Here is a 22,916-nt window from a genome sequence, read left to right on the forward strand (position 1 = left end):
CACAATCAGAAACCAAGTTGTCCTTACCACGGACATGTCTGATTTCAAGAGGAAACTCCTGCAATATCCGTAGTAACTTTCCACCTCACTGCAGAGCTTCTCTCTCTTTTCAGGGTTCACTAGATAGGCATGTTGTTGGATCGGGGCCCAGTCCCCAATGTCATGCTCTAGTACATTTGGTTTGACACATCTGAGAATGAACCCTGATATTCTAATAGCAGGGCAACAATGTCAATATAATTGTACCAAAAATTGTCAGTTGGTTGCATAGTCCTTTTTTCAAAGTATTTTCAATTACATTTTTCTAGGTGGGATAGCCCCAATGTCAAAACACAGTTTTAACATGTACAAATCAATAACCAATATGCAGAAACAGTTTGTGATAAATTGAAAACCTAAACATAACATGTGCTATATACACAAACATCTGCCACATTAATCATATTACTTTTTAAGCACAAGCACCAAAAACGCTGTTGTTTTGACAAGTAGCAATAAATCACTGATATCAATAAGGGGGGAAATCAGGTTGTATGTGATGTTGAAACTAACACAACTAAAAAACACATGGAAATGGGAGATATATTTATTATATATTACACAACTCTTTAAATGTAGGGGTCCCTAAACAAAGGAACGCAACACTTATTTGTCATCACTCATCGCTAAAATCATTTGTGTGACAGGAGGGAGATGAGGTTGCACATCCTATTAAAACTAACAGCTCAAAAACCACACGGAATCTGGGAATAATGTGTACATCCCTGGTAAGAGGACAACTTGTAGAAAACAGCCAGATACATTTTGATTCAAGTGGGTCACCAACATGGTGTAACACAGCTCTTTTTGTTAAATCTCATAAATAGCCAACGTGTTATTAAGTGTAACACAACTCAACACAACTTTCAATTCAGAGCCTGGGTTTTTCCCCTGATGCTAATATCCATATCATTTTGAAATCAATTGATAAAGAGGCAAACATTTTGGCTTCTACATTGTGACATTATTAAAATACTCCAACTACAATGTTAAAACATTCTACATTTTGACATTAATTCATTGATATCATGAAACAACTCCTTCATGTATTTTCTGATATTTGATCTGAGCTCTTTTATATGATTCTCTCTCTGGTCACAGCTAAGAGGTTTCTCTCCTGTGTGTGTTCTCTGGTGTTGTACCAGGCTGTTTGACTGAGTAAAACTCTTCCCACATCGATTAGAGCTATACGATTTCTATTCTGTGTGTATTCTCTGGTGTACTGTAAGAAGGCTAGATGTAACAAAATTCTTCCCACATTGAACACAGCTATAAGGTTTCTCTCCTGTGTGTGTTCTCTGGTGTACTGTCAGATCACCAGATTGAACATAACTCTTCCCACATTGAGTACAGCAAAAAGGTCTCTCTCCTGTGTGTTCTCAGGTGTATCTTCAGCTGGCTAGATTGAACAAAACTCTTCCCACATTGATCACAGCTATAGGGTTTCTCTCCTGTGTGTGTTCTCTGGTGTGATATCAGGTTGCTTAGCTGAGTAAAACTCTTCCCACATTGAGTACAGCTAAAAGGTTTCTCTCCTGTATGTATTCTCTGGTGTAGAGTCAGATTTCTAAATGCAGTAAAACTCTTCCCACATTCATCACAGCTATACGGTTTCTCTCCTGTGTGTGTTCTCTGGTGTGATATCAGGATGCCTAGCTGAGTAAATCTCTTCCCACATTGAGTACAGCTATAAGGTTTCTCACCTGTGTGTGTTCTCTGGTGTGATATCAGGCTGCTTAGCCGAGTAAAACTCTTCCCACATTGATCACAGCTATATGGTTTCTCTCCTGTGTGTATTCTCTGGTGTGATATCAGGCTGGTTGAATGACCAAAACTCTTCCCACATTGATCACAGCTAAAAGGTTTCTCTCCTGTGTGTGTTCTCTGGTGTGTCTTCAGATGGCTATATTGAACAAAACTCTTCCCACATTGATCACAGCCAAAAGGTTTCTCTCCTGTGTGTATTCTCTGGTGTATCTTCAGATAGCTAGATTGTACAAAACTCTTCCCACATTGACCACAGGTATAAGGTTTCTCTCCTGTGTGTGTTCTCTGATGAATTTTAATGCCTGATGAGGTGAATCTCTTCCCACAGTCAGAGCAGCAGTGAGTTATCTTCCCTGTGGGTCTCTGCAGGTGTTTCTTGAGGTGTTCTGATCTGGAGAGACTCTTCTCTGCCTTGTCAGCATCACAAGGTTGTTGAGGCTCCCCAGAGGATCTACGGTAGTCCCATATCTCTCCTGTGTGAACAACAAAGTCAGACAGATGGTTAAAGGCCCACAACAGCGGAAATCCACTGTAAAAGGGGATGCCAACAGCGTAGCCATGATGTTGTACAACAATTGACGTCTAATGAATGTTAAAATTATTTGACAATTGTCTTAAAATGACCAACAATAGTCATATTTTGTCTTGTTTTCACATTATTAGTAACATCGATGATTGCAGGCTAGAAATAAGTTAAAGTTGTTGAAATCCTAAGCAGTGTGGCAGACGACTTTTGGTCTCCAATATTGGCCCCTTTCTGTGTTTGCTAAAATTGCGGCACGAGGGCGATTTGGTTGCAGAAACTCCTCCCTGCTAATGAGGAAACCACTAGTTATGGATGTAGTGTATCTGGTAATGAGGAAACCACTAGTTATGGATGTAGTATATCTGCTAATGAGGAAACCACTAGTTATGGATGTAGTATATCTGGTAATGAGGAAACCACTAGTTATGGATGTAGTATATCTGGTAATGAGGAAACCACTAGTTATGGATGTAGTATATCTGGTAATGAGGAAACCACAAGTTATGGATGTAGTATATCTGGTAATGAGGAAACCACTAGTTATGGATGTAGTATATCTGGTAATGAGGAAACCACTAGTTATGGATGTAGTATATCTGGTAATGAGGAAACCACTAGTTATGGATGTAGTATATCTGCTAATGAGGAAACCACTAGTTATAGATGTAGTATATCTGCATGGAGCAAAAATGGTGAGCAAAGATTTTAGCTTTTCACAATGTATTCTGAATATTACAGCGCAAGATCAGGAGTGCTACTCAAGGAAACTCACATTAAGCTCTGTGTCTATTCACTAATTCACCACCGTGGGGAAAACTCAGGGGAGTTCTCATAGGCTGACAGCAAAAATAGCCTCCATTTCCAGGTTGCCTATGACTTCATTTCACACTACTTTGGATTATAATTGTATTGCTCGCTTGAATCACCTGCTTAATATGTTTGTGTTATTGTCGCAAATCAACTGCTTTATACTTAAAAAACACCTCAACCAATAAAATGCTCTTTGGCTAGCTTTAACATCAGCCTGACAATGAGGGTTTGTACACCAAGTGTATGCCAAATTGGCCCATAACTTCACCTAACAACAACACAGACCTACTGTAGGACCCATAACTTCACCTGACAAGAACATAGACCTACTGTAGGACCCATAACTTCACCTGACAAGAACATAGACCTACTGTAGGACCCATAACTTCACCTGACAACAACATAGACCTACTGTAGGACCCATAACTTCACCTAACAACAACATAGACCTACTGTAGGACCCATAACTTCACCTGACAACAACATAGACCTACTGTAGGACCCATAACTTCACCTAACAACAACATATACCTACTGTAGGACCCATCACTTCACCTAACAACAACACAGACCTACTGTAGGACCCATAACTTCACCTAACAATAACATAGACCTACTGTAGGACCCATAACTTCACCTAACAACAACATAGACCTACTGTAGGACCCATAACTTCCCCTAATAACAACATAGACCTACTGTAGGACCCATAACTTCACCTAACAACAACATAGACCTACTGTAGGACCCATAACTTCACCTAACAACACAGACCTACTGTAGGACCCATAACTTCACCTAACAATAACACAGACCTACTGTAGGACCCATAACTTCACCTAACAACATAGACCTACTGTAGGACCCATAACTTCACCTAACAACAACAACACAGACCTACTGTAGGACCCATAACGTCACCTAACAATAACATAGACCTACTGTAGGACCCATAACCTCACCTAACAATAACATAGACCTACTGTAGGACCCATAACTTTATCTAACAACAACATATACCTACTGTAGGACCCATAACTTCACCTAACAACAACACAGACCTACTGTAGGACCCATAACTTCACCTAACAATAACATAGACCTACTGTAGGACCCATAACTTTATCTAACAACAACATAGACCTACTGTAGGACCCATAACTTCACCTAACAATAACACAGACCTACTGTAGGACCCATAACTTCACCTAACAACATATACCTACTGTAGGACCCATAACTTCACCTAACAACATAGACCTACTGTAGGACCCATAACTTCACCTAACAACAACACAGACCTACTGTAGGACCCATAACTTCACCTAACAATAACATAGACCTACTGTAGGACCCATAACTTCACCTAACAATAACATAGACCTACTGTAGGACCCATAACTTTATCTAACAACAACATATACCTACTGTAGGACCCATAACTTCACCTAACAACAACACAGACCTACTGTAGGACCCATAACTTCACCTAACAATAACATAGACCTACTGTAGGACCCATAACTTTATCTAACAACAACATAGACCTACTGTAGGACCCATAACTTCACCTAACAATAACAGACCTACTGTAGGACCCATAACTTCATCTAACAACAACACAGACGTAGGACTATAAATCATTTAATATTTCAGGTGAAACATGGAAACTAAAATGTCTTTGTTATGACATTTCATAACCTGATCACCAGATAATTTTGTGAATAATCCCACTAGGCTACTCTGTGATGTGTTGTCATTCTAAATGTCCTGAATAAAGGAAAAAGCTCTGTGTGTTGTACAATAGCCTATCCATCAAGGAACAGTTCTCTACACATTATGAGATAAGTCTCTCTGTTTCCAAACAGACTAACGAGACCCTACTGTAAATCAAGCAGACAATAACACATTATAAACATCAATTTGTTAGGGATGTTGGATCCAACGTGGAGCACGGCATAACTGTCTTTACCAGAGTAATGAATGAAGAAGCACTTTGATTGTTGTTGCATATCGTGATGTTTGTCATTCAGAAAATGATTTCCTGGATCAGCTGATGATAGTTGAACATGTGACTGTAACTAAACATCTACAGTATTAAGTATTATGTGTAATTATTGAAGAACCGCATTAATGACCATTTGGGTGACTCTTGGTTAGAACCACTGGATTTAGCAAACTGAAATGATTTAGGATTTATTTATTTTCCTTCAGGGAACAGTAATTATAGTCATAAAGTTACACTCCCTTTCAGTCGGTCAACTTCGGTACAACATACTATGGGAAAATACAATCATTCCCCAACTGACCTAAACGGATACTAAATGAAACGGCCCCTGGCAGAACACCCAGACCTGACCCCGCAAGATTGTTGTCAATTTATTAATTGTCTTTTGTTTGAAACACTCCTGTCAATGTTGAGTAAAGACACACACCTAATTAAGCATATAGAAGTAGGACTAGTCTACCTGGTTACACATATAGAAGTAGGACTAGTCTACCTGGCCTGTGTGCAAATGTAGGCCTATAAATGTGCCCATTTGGGGATGTCTGGTAGTATTTCTGATTGTCTTAACGCACCACCACTAATGAATTGTGGAGCTTCTCAAAGTAATTTTGTCTTCATTTTCAAACAACACGTAAACAAAGTCTAATCAAAATCATTTGCCGATGACAATAGTTCCTCAAAGTATTTTAGTAAAATATTTCCAGCTCTCGTCCTTTCGATAACCACTCAGCATAAAAAGGGAAACATGTAATTCTCTGATCCTGTGGAAATGTCATAAAATACCTGATTACTTCTTATCCTTTGCACAAATAGCCTACAGCTGTGTCTGTCCAGAACTCACTGGAGCAGGAAACTGAGGGTGTAGAATATTTTATACAATGTTGCAAGCTTGCTATCCGAGTTTCACTGACCCAGTTGATAGTTGATATAATGTTTCAGGTTTGTTGTAGACAGGCCATGTGCAGCCAAAGTGATTTCTAGGATATTTATTTTTATCACAATATTTTCTGCCTGCAGAATGCAGGTCAGGTCATGTTGACGACTGACGACTGGCTCCCTCTAGGTCAGGTCATGTTGACGACTGGCTCCCTCTAGGTCAGGTCATGTTGACGACTGGCTCCCTCTAGGTCAGGTCATGTTGACGACTGGCTCCCTCTAGGTCAGGTCATGTTGACGACTGGCTCCCTCTAGGTCAGGTCATGTTGACGACTGGCTCCCTCTAGGTCAGGTCATGTTGACGACTGGCTCCCTCTAGGTCAGGTCATGTTGATGACTGGCTCCCTCTAGGTCAGGTCATGTTGACGACTGGCTCCCTCTAGGTCAGGTCATGTTGACGACTGGCTCCCTCTGGTCAGGTCATGTTGACGACTGGCTCCCTCTTGGTCAGGTCATGTTGACGACTGGCTCCCTCTAGGTCAGGTTACGTTGACGACTGGCTCCCTCCCTCTGGTCAGGTTATAGTGACGACTGGCTCCCTCGTCATTTGTGTGTCTTATTTATTTAATCAAACAGCGTGCTTAAAGCATCAGACAAGTTCAGTACATATAGTTGATTTTATAGAAACACATGGGGCGAATGGTAGAAAGAACAGATGACTCTTGGTTGACCAAGATGTATTTTAGTTGGGGACAGCACTAGAACATGATGTTGGGGCTCCCGAGTGGCGCAGCGGTCTGCATCTCAGTGCTTGAGGCGTCACTACAGACACCCTGGTTCAAATTCAGGCTGTATCAAAACCGGCCGTGATTGAGAGTCCCACAGGGCGGCGCACAACTGGCCCAGCGTCGTCAGTCATTGTAAATAAGAATTTGTTCTTAACTGACTTGCCTAGTTCAATAAAGGTTACGTTTAAATAAAAATAAAAAATAGTGTTTCATGACAAACCATTTTTTACAAATCCGTCAAGGCACCAACTTTGAGAAGGGTTTAAAACAAAGGTTTCAAACCAATTCATGAATGTAATTAAATCTAGGTATGTCTTGCCTTTAATGTAATGGCATGAAAAAACATTGGCTGAATATTATACAATGACTTATCAACAGCTCTAACAATTTGCCTCCACAGGAAATCTACACTGGCAGTTATAGAATATACTATATAGCCTAGAAACCTGGTTAAACTATCATTATGACATCATGGATGAATTCTAGAATATACTATATAGCCTAGAAACCTGGTTAAACTATCATTATGACATCATGGATGAATTCTAGAATATACTAGAAACCTGGTTAAACTATCATTATGACATCATGGATGAATTCTAGAATATACTATATAGCCTAGAAACCTGGTTAAACTATCATTATGACATCATGGATGAATTCTAGAATATACTATATAGCCTAGAAACCTGGTTAAACTATCATTATGACATCATGGATGAATTCTAGAATATACTATATAGCCTAGAAACCTGGTTAAACTATCATTATGACCTCATGGATGAATTCTAGAATATACTATATATCCTAGAAACCTGGTTAAACTATCATTATGACCTCATGGATGAATTCTAGAATATACTATATAGCCTAGTAACCTGGTTAAACTATCATTATGACATCATGGATGGCCAGTCCTTGTATTCATAGTGTAGTGAATTCATGGGGTAGCCCTGAGCTGAACTCAAACCTGGGTCCAGCGACTGTCAAGTCAACACCTTATAACTGTTACACCAAGATGTCTGAACTTCTTGAAGAGGTCGGTAGGTGTTGGGTTACGGTTGCTACAATAGCTTTCTCTATAAATTTGAGAGTGGTTACACTCCTCCTTCCCCCATCCCTCAGCTGGTTACCAAACCAAGCCTCTGGGCAGCCATTTTGTTGCTGTTTAAAAAACCCACACAACAAACCAATCTGCAGTTCATACAATAACAAAGCAGTCATTCCACCACTGTTTTGGTTATAAGATGATTATGGGGCTGGAGAAATGTAACTACTTTCAAAATTCATAGACAGACCTATGGATGCAAGGACTGACCATCCATGATATCAACATTATAGTTTTAACCATGTTGAGGCTATACAGTGTTGGTTTACATTTCTAAACATTGGAGTAAAAAAAAAGCTTATTTGGGGTTCTGATGGGGTAAACAGTTGAACTAAGCTCATGAGACATGTGTTATATTCTTCAAGAATCAATGGTTATAAATTATTAATTTAAAAGTCACAATATGGATGTAGCAATTTCAGATTTCCGATTTAACACCAAACATCAGTTCAACAACTGCAGAGTTTGTGCCTCTGTATTTAAGACAGTACTTACTAGTGTTAATCAGGGAACAGGTCTTATGTCTAAGTTCACCGTTAGAACCATTGGATGTCTTAAGATGTGTTTGGGAAATCGGGCCCAGATATCCAGTTTCCTCCTCTTCTTCCTCCTCCTCCTCCTTTCTCGATGTAACAGTCATCTCCCTCTCCTCCCTTTTCACTCCAAAAACTGCATCCTCCTCCTCTTTCACTCTGAACGCGTCTTCCTCTTCTTTCACAGTAACGGCCTCACCCTCTACTTCTTGTTTTACTGTGATATCCTCATCTTCTTTAGCAGGAGAGTAGCTTAGTGAACTCATGGTCAGGGATGTTAGCTATGCTAATGCTAGCTGACTAGTAACAACAACACCGTAAATATGAAATTAAATCTGATAACTAACTGGACGACAGAAATGGTTTTAAAACACAGTTGCTAATATACTCGAAAACGTCTAAAGAGCTTTATTGTTTCGGCTATTTTGTCTAGCAAGCTTCCGTGTTGTCTGACTAACTGTTGCTGCTGTTGAAAGAAGCGTTCCGTCCACTAGATTATACGTCACACCAACAGCATTGCCGTAAATTCCCACACCGCCATCTGCTGACTGGAGTGGGTAACGTAGTTGAGTAAAATGTTTATGTCAGACAAAAAGTTAAAGGGTAGGAATAAGGGACATCGCTGGTACTAAAATATTCATTAGCCCCCCCCCCTAAATAAATCAATATCAGTCAATATATATTTTCTGTGATTTATTTTTTTCATCAACCGTTCCATCGCATCTTAAACTTCTTACGGGCGGCACTAGGACCGGGGGAGGCTGCTGCTGCACTAGTGACTGTTAGACTTTCTTCAGCAAAGATGGCGGACAGAAATACTAGGAGAGAGGGGTACCCCTACACAGAACTGAACTGGATCAAAGATGGCGGACAGAAATACTAGGAGAGAGGGGTACCCCTACACAGAACTGATCTGGATCAAAGATGGCGGACAGAAATACTAGGAGAGAGGGGTACCCCTACACAGAACTGAACTGGATCAAAGATGGCGGACAGAAATACTAGGAGAGAGGGGTACCCCTACACAGAACTGAACTGGATCAAAGATGGCGGACAGAAATACTAGGAGAGAGGGGTACCCCTACACAGAACTGATCTGGATCAAAGATGGCAGACAGAAATACTAGGAGAGAGGGGTACCCCTACACAGAACTGATCTGGATCAAAGATGGCGGACAGAAATACAGAAATACTAGGAGAGAGTGGTACCCCTACACAGAACTGATCTGGATCAAAGATGGCGGACAGAAATACTAGGAGAGAGGGGTACCCCTACACAGAACTGAAATGGATCAAAGATGGCGGACAGAAATACAGAAATACTAGGAGAGAGGGGTACCCCTACACAGAACTGAACTGGATCAAAGATGGAGGACAGAAATACTAGGAGAGAGGGGTACCCCTACACAGAACTGATCTGGATTAAAGTTGGCGGACAGAAATACTAGGAGAGAGGGGTACCCCTACACAGAACTGAACTGGTACAAAGATGGCGGACAGAAACACTAGGAGAGAGGGGTACCCCTACACAGAACTGAACTGGATCAAAGATGGAGGACAGAAATACTAGGAGAGAGGGGTACCCCTACACAGAACTGAACTGGATCAAAGATGGCGGACAGAAATACTAGGAGAGAGGGGTACCCCTACACAGAACTGAACTGGATCAAAGATGGAGGACAGAAATACTAGGAGAGAGGAGTACCCCTACACAGAACTGAACTGGATCAAAGATGGCCGACAGAAATACTAGGAGAGAGGGGTACCCCTACACAGAACTGAACTGGATCAAAGATGGCCGACAGAAATACTAGGATGGAAGCAAATGTAAGGGATTATAGCGTCATAACGAATCATGCAGAAACATGTACAGTTGACAGGAATGTTAGTTAATGTAGAGACAAACGATTATGCATTTTATATCGTAAAGTTCATTTACGAAAATCGCGATTTAGCAAGCTAGCTGACTAGCTAACATTAGCCAGCTAGCTGACTAGCTAACATTAGCCAACTAGCTGACTAGCTAACATTAACCAACTAGCTGACTAGCTAACTTTAACCAACTAGCTGACTAGCTAACATTAGCCAGCTAACTGACTTGCTAACATTATCCAGCTAGCTGACTAGCTGACATTAACCAACTAGCTGACTAGCTAACATTATCCAGCTAGCTGACTAGCTAACATTAACCAGCTAGCTGACTAGCTAACATTAGCCAGCTTGCTGACTAGCTAACTTTAGCCAGCTAGCCGACTAGCTAACATTAGCCAGCTAGCTGACTAGCTAACATTAGCCAGCTAGCCGACTAGCTAACATTAGCCAGCTAGCCGACTAGCTAACATTAGCCAGCTAGCTGACTAGCTAACTTTAGCCAGCTAGCCGACTAGCTAACATTAGCCAGCTAGCTGACTAGCTAACATTAGCCAGCTAGCTGACTAGCTAACTTTAGCCAACTAATCGACTAGCTAACATTAGCCAGCTAGCTGACTAGCTAACATTAACCAACTAGCTGACTAGCTAACTTTAGCCAGCTAGCTGACTAGCTAACATTAGCCAGCTAGCTGACTAGATTTATGGGTGTTGTGACATGAGTATGAAATTGTCATTCTGGTTGTTTTAGGGACTCCTGAAAGAACCAGCAAACCAGGTGGTCGTTTTGTGAAACAGTGAATGTATAGAATCTAGCTAGCTGAAGAATTCACTGCAAATTGAATGTACAATTTTGCAAGCTTGCCTTGCTGATATTTGCCATGCAGATAGATGAAATAACGTAGCTAGCTATGTTCTTGCTTATTGTCCAGTGGCTGATTAAAATACCTGTATGACTATGGATGTGTAGCTAGCTATCTAGCCGATCTGTGTATGGACCCATACGTTTGGTATACATATTAGTTCAGAACCTATGAACCTCAGCTATCATAGCCAGTTGTATCAACTTCAAAACAGCCTGAATGACATTAATGAAGCCTATGGATTGAGTAGAATATAATATCATGTTGTGCCAAGGATGCAAGTCGTATATACATGTAGTTATTACCATGCATGAGATCCCCACATTGTAGCCTGTACATTTAATATATTCACTGATCATGTACTCTACCTTGGCAAATAAAGGTGCAGTTTAGGTATGAATGTCTTTGAGATTATTCTTCAGTCATATCCAATACCAGGAGTATCAAATTCCAGTCTTTGAATGACGCTGTGTCTGCATGTATGGATTACAATTATACACTTCAACAGTGTTTACCAATCTTGGTCCTGGGACATCAATGGTTACACATTGTAACTAATAGACTAGAAACAGGATTTAACTAGTTAATTCATATATACAGAAATATAATGTTAAAAAACAGAACACTACACTTCCTATGCATCATGTAAATACTCTAACACTGGTTCATCTCAACATCTAATGCCCTTCATCTGTATTGATCTGATAAACACAGGATAGGTGGAGTATTTCATCACATTACACTTCATTTCAACCAGTAGCGAATGTGAAACGCTTTATAGAAAAGCTCATTATCAAAGTGTTATAAATACAAGTTTAATCTGTACTTCAATGCACATCTGTTGTGCATTATAAAAACAGAGGAAGAAAGAGGAGGAGGTGAGAGAGGTGTAAAAGACAGAAAGGGAAAGAGGTAAGCACATAGGAGCAGGGAAGGCAGCAGACAATTAATGAATCACAGTGCTACATAAATATTCTCTCAGTTCATCACAATTACATAATAGTGTCTCTCGTCGGCACAAAGTTTCTTAAAAGCAGGTGAGGTGGCGATGATGGGACTGGGGGTTGGCATCCTCTCACATCAAAACATACCTGCAGACAAGAGACAGGTGGAGAGTGAGAACATGTTTAAACCTTGTGTTTTTATTTTTTATTCTAACATTGTTAGTCATCAATCAGGAGGTGAAATAAAAAACTGACCTTGGATCATTAACTCTGGGACTACTGCATCTCTATCTGTATTTCAATGTAAAGCATCTCTTTAATAATACTTCCTGTATAATATAAACTGACCTGGGATCATTAACTCTGGCACTACTGCATCTCTATCTGTATTTCAATGTAAAGCATCTCTTTAATAATACTTCCTGTATAATATAAACTGACCTTGGGTCATTAACTCTGGGACTACTGCATCTCTATCTGTATTTCAATGTAAAGCATCTCTTTAATAATACTTCCTGTATAATATAAACTGACCTGGGATCATTAACTCTGGGACTACTGCATCGCTCTCTGTGTTTCAATGTAAAGCATCTCTTTAATAATACTTCCTGTATAATATAAACTAACCTGGGATCATTAACTCTGGGACTACTGCATCTCTCTCTGTGTTTCAATGTAAAGCATCTCTTTAATAATACTTCCTGTTGACCTGACCATGTGACCTCTCAGGTGGTGTGGCCTCACCTGGTGTCCACACCACACTAAGTGGCTGCAGAGTACTTTATGCTGAAAAACATGAACGGACACACAAGGACAAACAATACAGCGTAGTTATAGAAATAATGAAGTGTCTTACTATTCTCCATGGTTGGCCCTCTTGCCTATTCTTTGAAGGTGGAAGGAGCCACAGTTATACACCTGAGCCTGTTTACTGCACAACACAATCCATCAATCAGATTGATACATGAGTGTGTAGGTGTGGGTTATAGGGTGTCTAATTGTTTTACATTTTTTCAATATGGGTGATTTAAAATAGCCTGTTTTGTTTTTGTACAGACATCACACCCTTACCTAAACAGCACCCTCACATGAGAAGTAGAAATCAAAGGGAGAGAAACTGGGAATTGAATAACTGTAGTTGACATAGCTCAGTAAATGGAAGAATACTCTTATTGCAATGTGAATGGCTCTTAAAAGAGCTTTTGGTTGTAGTCTATGGTGTTGCCAGGGAACAGCACCCTCTTTGAAGAAGTAGGAGGTGAAGATCTCCTGCACACGGATTGCCTCTCTTGCTGCGTTGTTGGACCCCATCCTTGAAACATCCTGCAGAGCAGCAGACTTCTCCTCTAGGACACGGCAGCGAGCTGCAGATCCCCTCCTGGTCCTCGTGTCCATCCTCATGAAGTTACACAGGACACAGGTAGCCTTCACACACCTGAATTCCTCCAGGAGGCAGTCCCAGATGACCCTGGTCACCCAACTTTGCAGTGCCCTACAGGGTAACTGTAGGCAATCGTTTTGAAGGAATCTCCAGTTACAAGGTATCTGTAGGAATATGGAAGACAATGTAATTATTAGACTTTTACATCACCAGGTCATTGTGGATTACTAAAGTATAATATCCCTGATAACAAATCATGATAACATTGGATTGATAGATGCTTGGGCACACATATGTACATGTGTAGCATGTGACAATAACAGGATCATATCAAGGATGGCATCACAAATGAACACATAAATACCACTTGAAGCTTGATAATGAGTTGATCATTTGAATCAGCTGTGCAGTGTGAAGGCAAAAACAACAATGTGCCCCTCTGAGTCCCCAGGACTGAGAACCACTGCTCTTCATTGGGACCTCTTCATATGTAGACTGGCTTTCATAGAGCTCTTTATCTGAGGACAGACAACCTCACAAGAAACAGACTTCATTATAGTCAAATTACACCACACTGAATATTATGTTACTATTATCTCCGTCCTCACTTCTAGGGACAGGAACTACAGAAAAGTACCTGCCCTATCCAGAATAGCCTCCTCTCTCACTGACAGTTGGGGCTGCTATCCTTTCACCCTCCTCCATAGCTGCTAGCTAGCTACCTACAAATGCATTTGGAGTTTGTTTTTTACAGTGATAAATACATCGAGATGGCTAGCTAATATGAAGTTAGGTAGATGGTGATGTTTCATTCATTTAGCTAGTTATCTATACAGTATTTGAAGTTGGCTGGCTAGCTGATTTAGCAGCTCATTTGAGTTAGCCTGCACTGTAGCTAGTTAGCTATTAAGACAGTACTTACTAGTGTTATTCAAGGGCCAGTTTCCCAAAACCATCTTATGGCTAAGTTCACCGTTAGAATCATTGCACGCCTTAATATGAGTTTGGGAAATCAGGCCCAGAAATCCAGTTTCCTCCTCTTTTCTTCTTTCACGGTAACAGCCTCACCCTCTACTTGTTTTTGTATTGTAACATCCTTCTCTTCCTCCTCCTCCTCCTCTTTCACAAGAGCTTCTTTCTCCGTCCAGCAGACCTCCTCTTCTTTAACAGGAGGAGAGTAGCTTAGTGAACTCATGGTCGGAGATGTTAGCTAGCTAGCATTAGCGACTAGCCTAGTTCTAAGCTAACTTAGCAAACCAGCTAGCTGACAAACAACGTAAATATATAATTAAAAGGAGCGTCCCGTCCACTAGATTATACGTCACACTGGCAGCATCGCCTGAACCTAAAAGACGCACATCGCCATCTGCTGACTGGAGTGGGAAACGCAGTTGAGGAACCAAACGTTTATTTTTCATTTATTTCATAAACGGTTAATATTATATTTAGTCGTTCAAAGAGAAGCATGTGTTGATTGATTCGTGTTTAATGAGTGAGAACTTAAAACAAACTTTACACCCACTACATATTTGCATTGAACCATACTTCTGACATGGATCATTTTGACCCCAGAGGCATATCTTTTATCATAGCCAAAATGTGGTTCATTAAATTCTTCCGATTTTTCATGACTTTGTCAAACAACTAGTTGTTAATAAATCTAAATCATGGTTTAGTGTTTCTATATCAATATGGACTTTTAACAAATTCAAATCCTTTGGAGTTATTTTGACTCCAGCCAAAAGCACCTTTGATAAATAGGATGTTTATTTCAAATCAAAATCACATTTTATTGGTCACGTACACATGTTTAGCAGATGTTATTGTGGGTGTAGTGAAATGCTTGTTTCTAGCTCAGACAGTGCAGTAATATCTAACAAGTAATATCTAACAATTTCACAACATATACCCAATACACACAAATCTAAGTATTTCAGTCTAGGTTTTTCTGTAGACATGATCCATCCCACCAGAGGGTGGAGGGGCTCCTGTATCAGTGGTTTTGACCAGATAGACACCTGCAGACACACAGTATAGTGCCTCCCATGTACTCTCCTAAGATTGGACTTTTCTATACCATGTATCACGTGACTGTGTACAAAACTGCGAGGGGTAGAAAACTCTCCCAATGGTATACAGTGCATTCATTAAGTATTCAGAACCCTTCACTTTACACATTTAGTTACATTACAGCCTTATTCTAAAATTGAATAATTTTATAACTGAATAATCTACACACAATACCACATAATGACATCACAATAACCCATAATGACAAAACAAAATCATTTTTTTAAAACATTTTTACAAATGTATTTACTTAAGTATTCAGACCCTTTGCTATGAGACTCGAAATTGAACTCAGATGCATCCTGACTCAATTGACCTTCCTTGAGATGTTTCTACAACTTGATTGGAGTCCACTTGTGGTAAATTCAACTGATTAGACATGATTTGGAAAGGCACACACCTGTCTATATAAGGTCCAACAGTTCACATTGCATGTCAGAACAAAAACCAAGCCACGAGGTCAAAGGAATTGTCCATAGAGCTCTGAGACAGGATTGTGTCGAGGCACAGATCTGGGGAAGGGTACCTAAAAATGTCTGCAGCATTGAAGGTCCCCAAGAACACACTGGCCTCCATCATTCTGAAATGGAAGTTTGGAACCACCAAGACTCTTCCTAGAGCTGGCTGACTGGCCAAACTGAGAAATCGGGGGAGAAGGGCCTTGGTCAGGGAGGTGAACAAGAACCCGATGTTCACTCTGACAGAGCTCCAGAGTTCCTCTGTGGAGATGGGAGAACCTTCCAAAAGGACAACCATCTCTGCAGCACTCCACCAATCAGGCCTTAATGTAGCAATGATTAAAGTGTCAAAATGTATTTCAATGGACAATTCTGTGAACTGTTCTGTGAAAGGTGTTGGCTAGAGATGACATGCAGGATCTTGCAGGGATTTGTAGTCTTGCATGTCATCTACTTTGATGCTAATTAGCATTTTAGAATCCGAGAGTAAAGAGACACAAATATATTGATACAAGTATTTGTATTGTTTATGGATCCCCATTAGTTCCTGCCAAGGCAGCAGCTACTCTTCCTGGGGTTTATTATGGATCCCCATTAGTTCCTGCCAAGGCAGCAGCTACTCTTTCTGGGGTTTATTATGGATCCCCATTAGTTCCTGCCAAGGTAGCAGCTACTCTTCCTGGGGTTTATTATGGATCCCCATTAGTTCCTGCCGAGTATGGTTAGGGAGCGTGCCAGCCTGCCTGAACCGCCCCTGAATTAACAGGTATCAATGACGGGTTATGAACTAACAGCTATACATGACGGGTTATGAACTAACAGGTATACATGACGGGTTATGAACTAACAGGTATACATGACGGGTTATGAACTAACAGGTATACATGACGGGTTATGAACTAACAGGTATACATGACGGGTTATGAATTAACAGGTATACATGACGGGTTATGAATTAACAGGTATACATGACGGGTTATGAATTAACAGGTATACATGACGGGTTATGAATTAACAGGTATAAATGACGGGTTATGAATTAACAGGTATAAATGACGGGTTATGAATTAACAGGTATAAATGACGGGTTATGAATTAACAGGTATAAATGACGGGTTATGAATTAACACATCCCCTCCAGGCATTTCAATACATTCAGGACTTCTTATAGTGAGCATAACATGACAATACGTAACATCTAAGTAGCTGAATATGATTATGGACTAACAGTTTGAAGGACACAACTCATGTTATTCCGGTTAAACAGTGGGAGACTAGTTGATTAAGGAGTGGGTATTTTTTTACAATTAGGAAATAATATTTCATGTTTTACTCGTACCTCAGCCAGCATTGTGAATGGTTAGGAAATAATATGTCATGTTTTACTCGTACCTCAGCCAGCATTGTGAATGGTTAGGAAATAATATGTCATGTTTTACTCGTACCTCAGCCAGCATTGTGACTGGTGTCTGATGCAGTGACATACTAGACCATGGCAGTAAATCTAATACTTAGGTGTTTTTAGTGATGCATGAAAGGTCTGGGGTGGTTCTGTGGTTATAAGTTACTGACCTTGGAATACATTTCTGGCCATGCTGGCAGGGTCTGAATCAAACCCAATGTCCACCTGGTACACTGGCAGGGTCTGAATCAAACCCAATGTCCACCTGGTACACTGACTGGGTCTGAATCAACCCAATGTCCATCTGGTACACTGACAGGCTCTGAATCAACCCAATGTTAAGGGGAGGGAAGATTGGTCAAGAGGGTGATGATTATTGTTGTTCTACTGCCTGATTGTTATGCAACAACACTGTTTACAAAAGCTTTGTTAAAGAACAAGCTGTTGTTTGTGTCACACTGCTTTGCTTTATCTTGTCCAGGTCGCAGATGTAAATGAGAACTTGTTCTCAACTGGCCACCTGGTTAGATAAAGGTGAATTTGTTAAAAAATATATATTTTTTTTTTACAACATTAAAACCTCTTACATCTAGCGGAACGTCTGCTCCAATATCCAATGATGGGCGGGGCGCGAAATACAAACTCCTCTAAAGCCGAAAACTTCCACTTTTCAAACATATGACTATTTTACAGCTATTTAAAGACAAGACTCTCCTTTATCTAACCACACTGTCCGATTTCAAAAAGGCTTTACAGCGAAAGCAAAACATTAGATTATGTCAGCAGAGTACCCAGCCAGAAATAATCAAACACCCATTTTTCAAGCTAGCATATCATGTCACATAAACCCAAACCACAGCTAAATGCAGCACTAACCTTTGATGATCTTCATCAGATGACACACCTAGGACATTGTGTTATACAATACATGCATGTCTGTTCAATCAAGTTCATATTTATATCAAAAACCAGCTTTTTACATTAGCATGTGACGTTCAGAACTAGCATTCCCACCGAACACTTCCGGTGATTTTACTAAATTACTCACGATAAACGTTCACAAAAAGCATAACAATTATTTTAAGAATTATAGATACAGAACTCCTCTATGCACTCGATATGTCCGATTTTAAAATAGCTTTTCGGATGAAGCACATTTTGCAATAATCTAAGTACATAGCCCGGCGTTACAGGGCTAGCTATTTAGACACCCTGCAAGTTTAGCCTTCACCAAAATCACATTTCCTATAAGAAAAATGTTCTTACCTTGCTTGTTCTTCATCAGAATACACTGCCAGGACTTCTACTTCAATAACAAATGTTGGTTTGGTCCCAAATAATCCATCGTTATATCCAAACAGCGACGTTTTGTTCGTGAGTTCTAGACACTATCAGAATGCTTCTTCACTGTCCTGCGCATTGGCGTGTCAAAAATGTCTAAATATTCCATTACCGTACTTCGAAGCATGTCAACCGCTGTTTAAAACCAATTTTTATGCCATTTAACTCGTAGATTAGTGATAATATTCCGACCGGGAGTATGCATTGAGCCTAAACAGCCGAATAAAATTTCTCCTCAGAAGCGACTCATGCACGCGCCTCATTCAAAGGTCCTCGGAGCTTACAAAAGGCGATAATGTGTTTCAGCCTGAGGCTCCCTCGTAAACCTTCAGTTATTTCGCGGGCTCTGAGAGCCTATTGGAGCCCTGGGAATTGTCACGTTACAGCTAAGATCCTTACTTTTCAATAAAAAGATGCAAGACGCACGACTCCTTGTCAGACAGGGTACTTATCCCAACGCTAAATCTCGGCCACGAGCATGACGCAAAATATGACAAAAAATTTCTAAATATTCCATTACCGTACTTCGAAGCATGTCAACCGCTGTTTAAAACCAATATTTATGCAATTTATCTCGTAGAGAAGCGATAATATTCCGACCGGGAATCTGCCTGTCTGTAAACTGAGGAAAAAACCGAAAGCCGGGGGCGGGGCGTGTCACGCGCCTAAGGCTTAGTCCATTGAGTGACCACTTAGCTTTTGCTCTCCTTTGTTTCAGCCAGGGCTTTGAATTACGTCATTCCTGTTTTTCCCGGGCTATGAGACCTCATTGGAGACGTGTGAAGTGTCACGTAAGAGCAGAGATCCTTTGTAAACGACAGAGATAATAAAGAAGGGCAAGAAATGTTCAGACAGGGTACTTCCTGAACAGAAGCATCTCAGGTTTTTGCCTGCCATAGGAGTTCTGTTATACTCACAGACACCATTCAAACAGTTTCAGAAACTTTGGAGTGTTTTCTCTCCAAAGCTAATAATTATATGCATATTCCAGTTTCTGGGCAGGACTAATAATCAGATTAAATCGGGTACGTTTTTTATCCAGCCGTGAAATTACTGCCCCCTAGATGTAAGAGGTTTTAATTAACATGATACCTCATGCCTTCTGGAATCCAGAGAGATGGTCTCCTCCTCATCATCGTCTCCATCATGTGCTGTTGCTGCTGCACTGGGGCCTTCACCCTATCACATTTAATCGGATTCATATTGAAGCTAGTAGACAAGACATGCCAGGCCTACAGTATGCCTTTGATGGAGTACTCACTGGATCAGCATCGTCTGGTGCTTGTGCTGGTGGCTCTAACAGGAACACAGTGCTGCCAGACACTGCAAGGCAATAGGTAAACCAAAGTCAGACAGTCCAAATTGATTCAATATGAATGTGGTTGTATCCCATGTAGAGATGGAAGGACATACCTTGAATGAAGCGGGTGGCATCTTGGGAGGAACCTATGCTCGTCTCTTTCCCCCCAGGGATCCCCTCTAAGACGGGCCTGCCTTTATTTAGCTCCAAGGCCATGTCCTCTGCTGGGGTAAGGTCAGCCTTTGGTGACCCACCACCCGTGCCTTGTCTGTGGGTATTCTTTTTCACTGCTAAAACAGTACAGACAATGTGTGAGCAGGCACCTTCTGGGTACAATATATGCTTGTGCTTTGTTAAATATTAGTCAGGGACCATACCATTCTGCAGAATGTTCTTGTATTTGATTTTGACCTGCTGCCATGTCCGTTTTGGCCCGTTCATGTTTAATCTACACACACACACACACACACACACACACACACACACACACACATTTAATGGAGTCACACTGCAAAAAATTACTTGGTATTTTTGTCTTGTTTTCAGTAAAAATATAAAAAAATCTATCATAGCTTTATACAGTGTGATGGAGTTACTTTACACAATTTCACTCATATCTGCAGTGCATTTCAATTAAAAATTTAACCGTTTCATAATTACAGTACAACTGCATTTTTGGAGATGTGAATTAAATATTTGAATTGTAATTGTGATGTTTCAGCGGAGCGGTGACTGTGTAATTGTGCACTACTTACGCATTCAGGCGGTCTGCAATACTTTGCCACGCCTTTTCTCTTTGCTTTATCACTGTGGCGGTGTTGCCTTTCTTCTTAATTATATATTTTACCTCCTCGTATGCCTCCATGAGGATTTGTGCTTCCGACGGGGAAAAGTACGCGGCTCTAGTTACCATGGTAAATCAGTTAATCTGTGATCTGTGGCGGGGTCTATTTGAGTGAGCCGTGAGCGCGCACCTATCCAGGATTGGTTTCACCTGGCTTAATGAATCCGTGTCTGCTCATCCTGGCTTGGTCTTTGTGCAACCAATTAAGCCTGGACGCACACGTTTTGGCTTCATTGAGCTCAGCTGAGTCATTTATCCCGGATGTCTTAATTCTACTTTTGTGCAACAGGCCCCAGGTTGAATCTGCTCTTCAAACTAACACAACAAAACAAAAAACACATGGAAATGGAGATATATTTTACCTCACTGGTTAGAGGACAACCTACGGAAGTCAGTCAGCTACATTTCGGAGTGATGCATTTAAATTTAGGGGTCGCTAAACAAAGGAACGCAACACTTATGTCATAACTCTTCGATATCATGCTAAAATCATTTGTGCGAGAGGAGGGAGATGAGGTTGCACGTCCTGTTAAAACTAACAGCTCAAAAACCACACGGAATCTGGGAATAATGTGTACATCACTGGTTAGAGGACAATTTGTAGAAAACAGCTCGCTACATTTTGAAGTGATGCATTTTGATTCAAGTGCGTCACCAACGTATAACACAACTCTTTTTTGTTAAATCTCATAAATAGTACTCTTTCAATTCAGAGCTTGTATTTTTCCATGAGGCTGATATCCATATCATGCTGAAATCAATAGAACAGGGGGCAAACGTTTAGGGTTCTACATTGTGACACTATTAAAATATTCCTACTACAATGTTAAAACATTCTACATTGTGACATATCATTGATATCATGTAACAACCCCTTCATGTATTTTCTGGTGTTTGATCAGATGTCTTATCGGAGAATGTTCACAGCTATAAGGCTATAAGGTTTCTCTCCTGTGTGTGTTCTCTGGTGTGATACCAGATGGTCAGATCGACCAAAACTCATCCCACATTGAACACAGCTATAAGGTTTCTCTCCTGTGTGTGTTCTCTGGTGTGATATCAGGTTGCTTAGCTGAGTAAAACTGTTCCCACATTGATCACAGCTATAAGGTTTCTCTCCTGTGTGTATTCTCTGGTGTGATATCAGGTTGCTTGACGTGGTAAAACTCTTCCCACATTGACCACAGCTATAAGGTTTCTCTCCTGTGTGTATTCTTTGGTGTAGAGTCAGAGAGCCAGATGCAGCAAAACTCTTCCCACATTGACCACAGCTATAAGGTTTCTCTCCTGTGTGTATTCTCTGGTGTGATATCAGGTTGCTTGACATAGTAAAACTCTTCCCACATTGATCACAGCTATAAGATTTCTCTCCTGTGTGTGTTCTCTGGTGTGATATCAGGCTGCCTGACTGAGTAAAACTCCTCCCACATTGACCACAGCTATAAGGTTTCTCTCCTGTGTGCGTTCTCTGGTGCATTGTCAGATAGCTAGATTGACTAAAACTCTTCCCACATTGACCACAGATATAAGGTTTCTCTCCTGTGTGCGTTCTCTGATGAATTTTAATGCCTGCTGGGGAGGTGAATCTCTTCCCACAGTCTGAGCAGCAGTGAGATTTCTTCACTGTGGATCTCTGCAGGTGTTTATTGAGGTGTTCTGATCTGGAGAGACTCTCCTCTGCCTCTTCAGCATCACGAGGTTGTTGAGGCTCCCCAGAGGATCCACGATAGGTAAGTATCTCTCCTGTGTGAACAACAAAGTCAGACAGATGATTAAAGGCCCACAACAGCGGTAATCCACTGTAAAAGGTGATGCCAACAGCGTAGCCATGATGTTGTACAACAATTGACGTCTGTAATGAATGTTAAAATTATTTGACAATTGTCTTAAAATGACTTCTTTTCACATTAGTAGTGACATAGATGATTGTAGGCTAGAAATAAGTTATTCATGTTGTTGAAACTCTAAGCAGTGTGCCAGACGACTTTT

The 22,916-nt window shown here is 40.6% G+C and overlaps 1 protein-coding gene across 1 annotated transcript; it reads right to left on the reverse strand.

Moving 5' to 3' along the window:
- Positions 1-1,413: 1,413 nt before the first annotated feature.
- Positions 1,414-22,473, reverse strand: LOC115186563 (zinc finger protein 84-like; the record flags this gene model as incomplete). Its single annotated transcript, XM_029746159.1, has 3 exons — positions 1,414-2,211; positions 14,081-14,086; positions 21,853-22,473. Coding segments are annotated over 3 exons (1,425 nt in total), but the record flags the coding sequence as incomplete, so codon positions are not given.
- Positions 22,474-22,916: the final 443 nt, after the last annotated feature.

The sequence above is a fragment of the Salmo trutta genome, unplaced genomic scaffold (assembly GCF_901001165.1).
Source record: "Salmo trutta unplaced genomic scaffold, fSalTru1.1, whole genome shotgun sequence".
NCBI lineage: Eukaryota > Metazoa > Chordata > Actinopteri > Salmoniformes > Salmonidae > Salmo > Salmo trutta.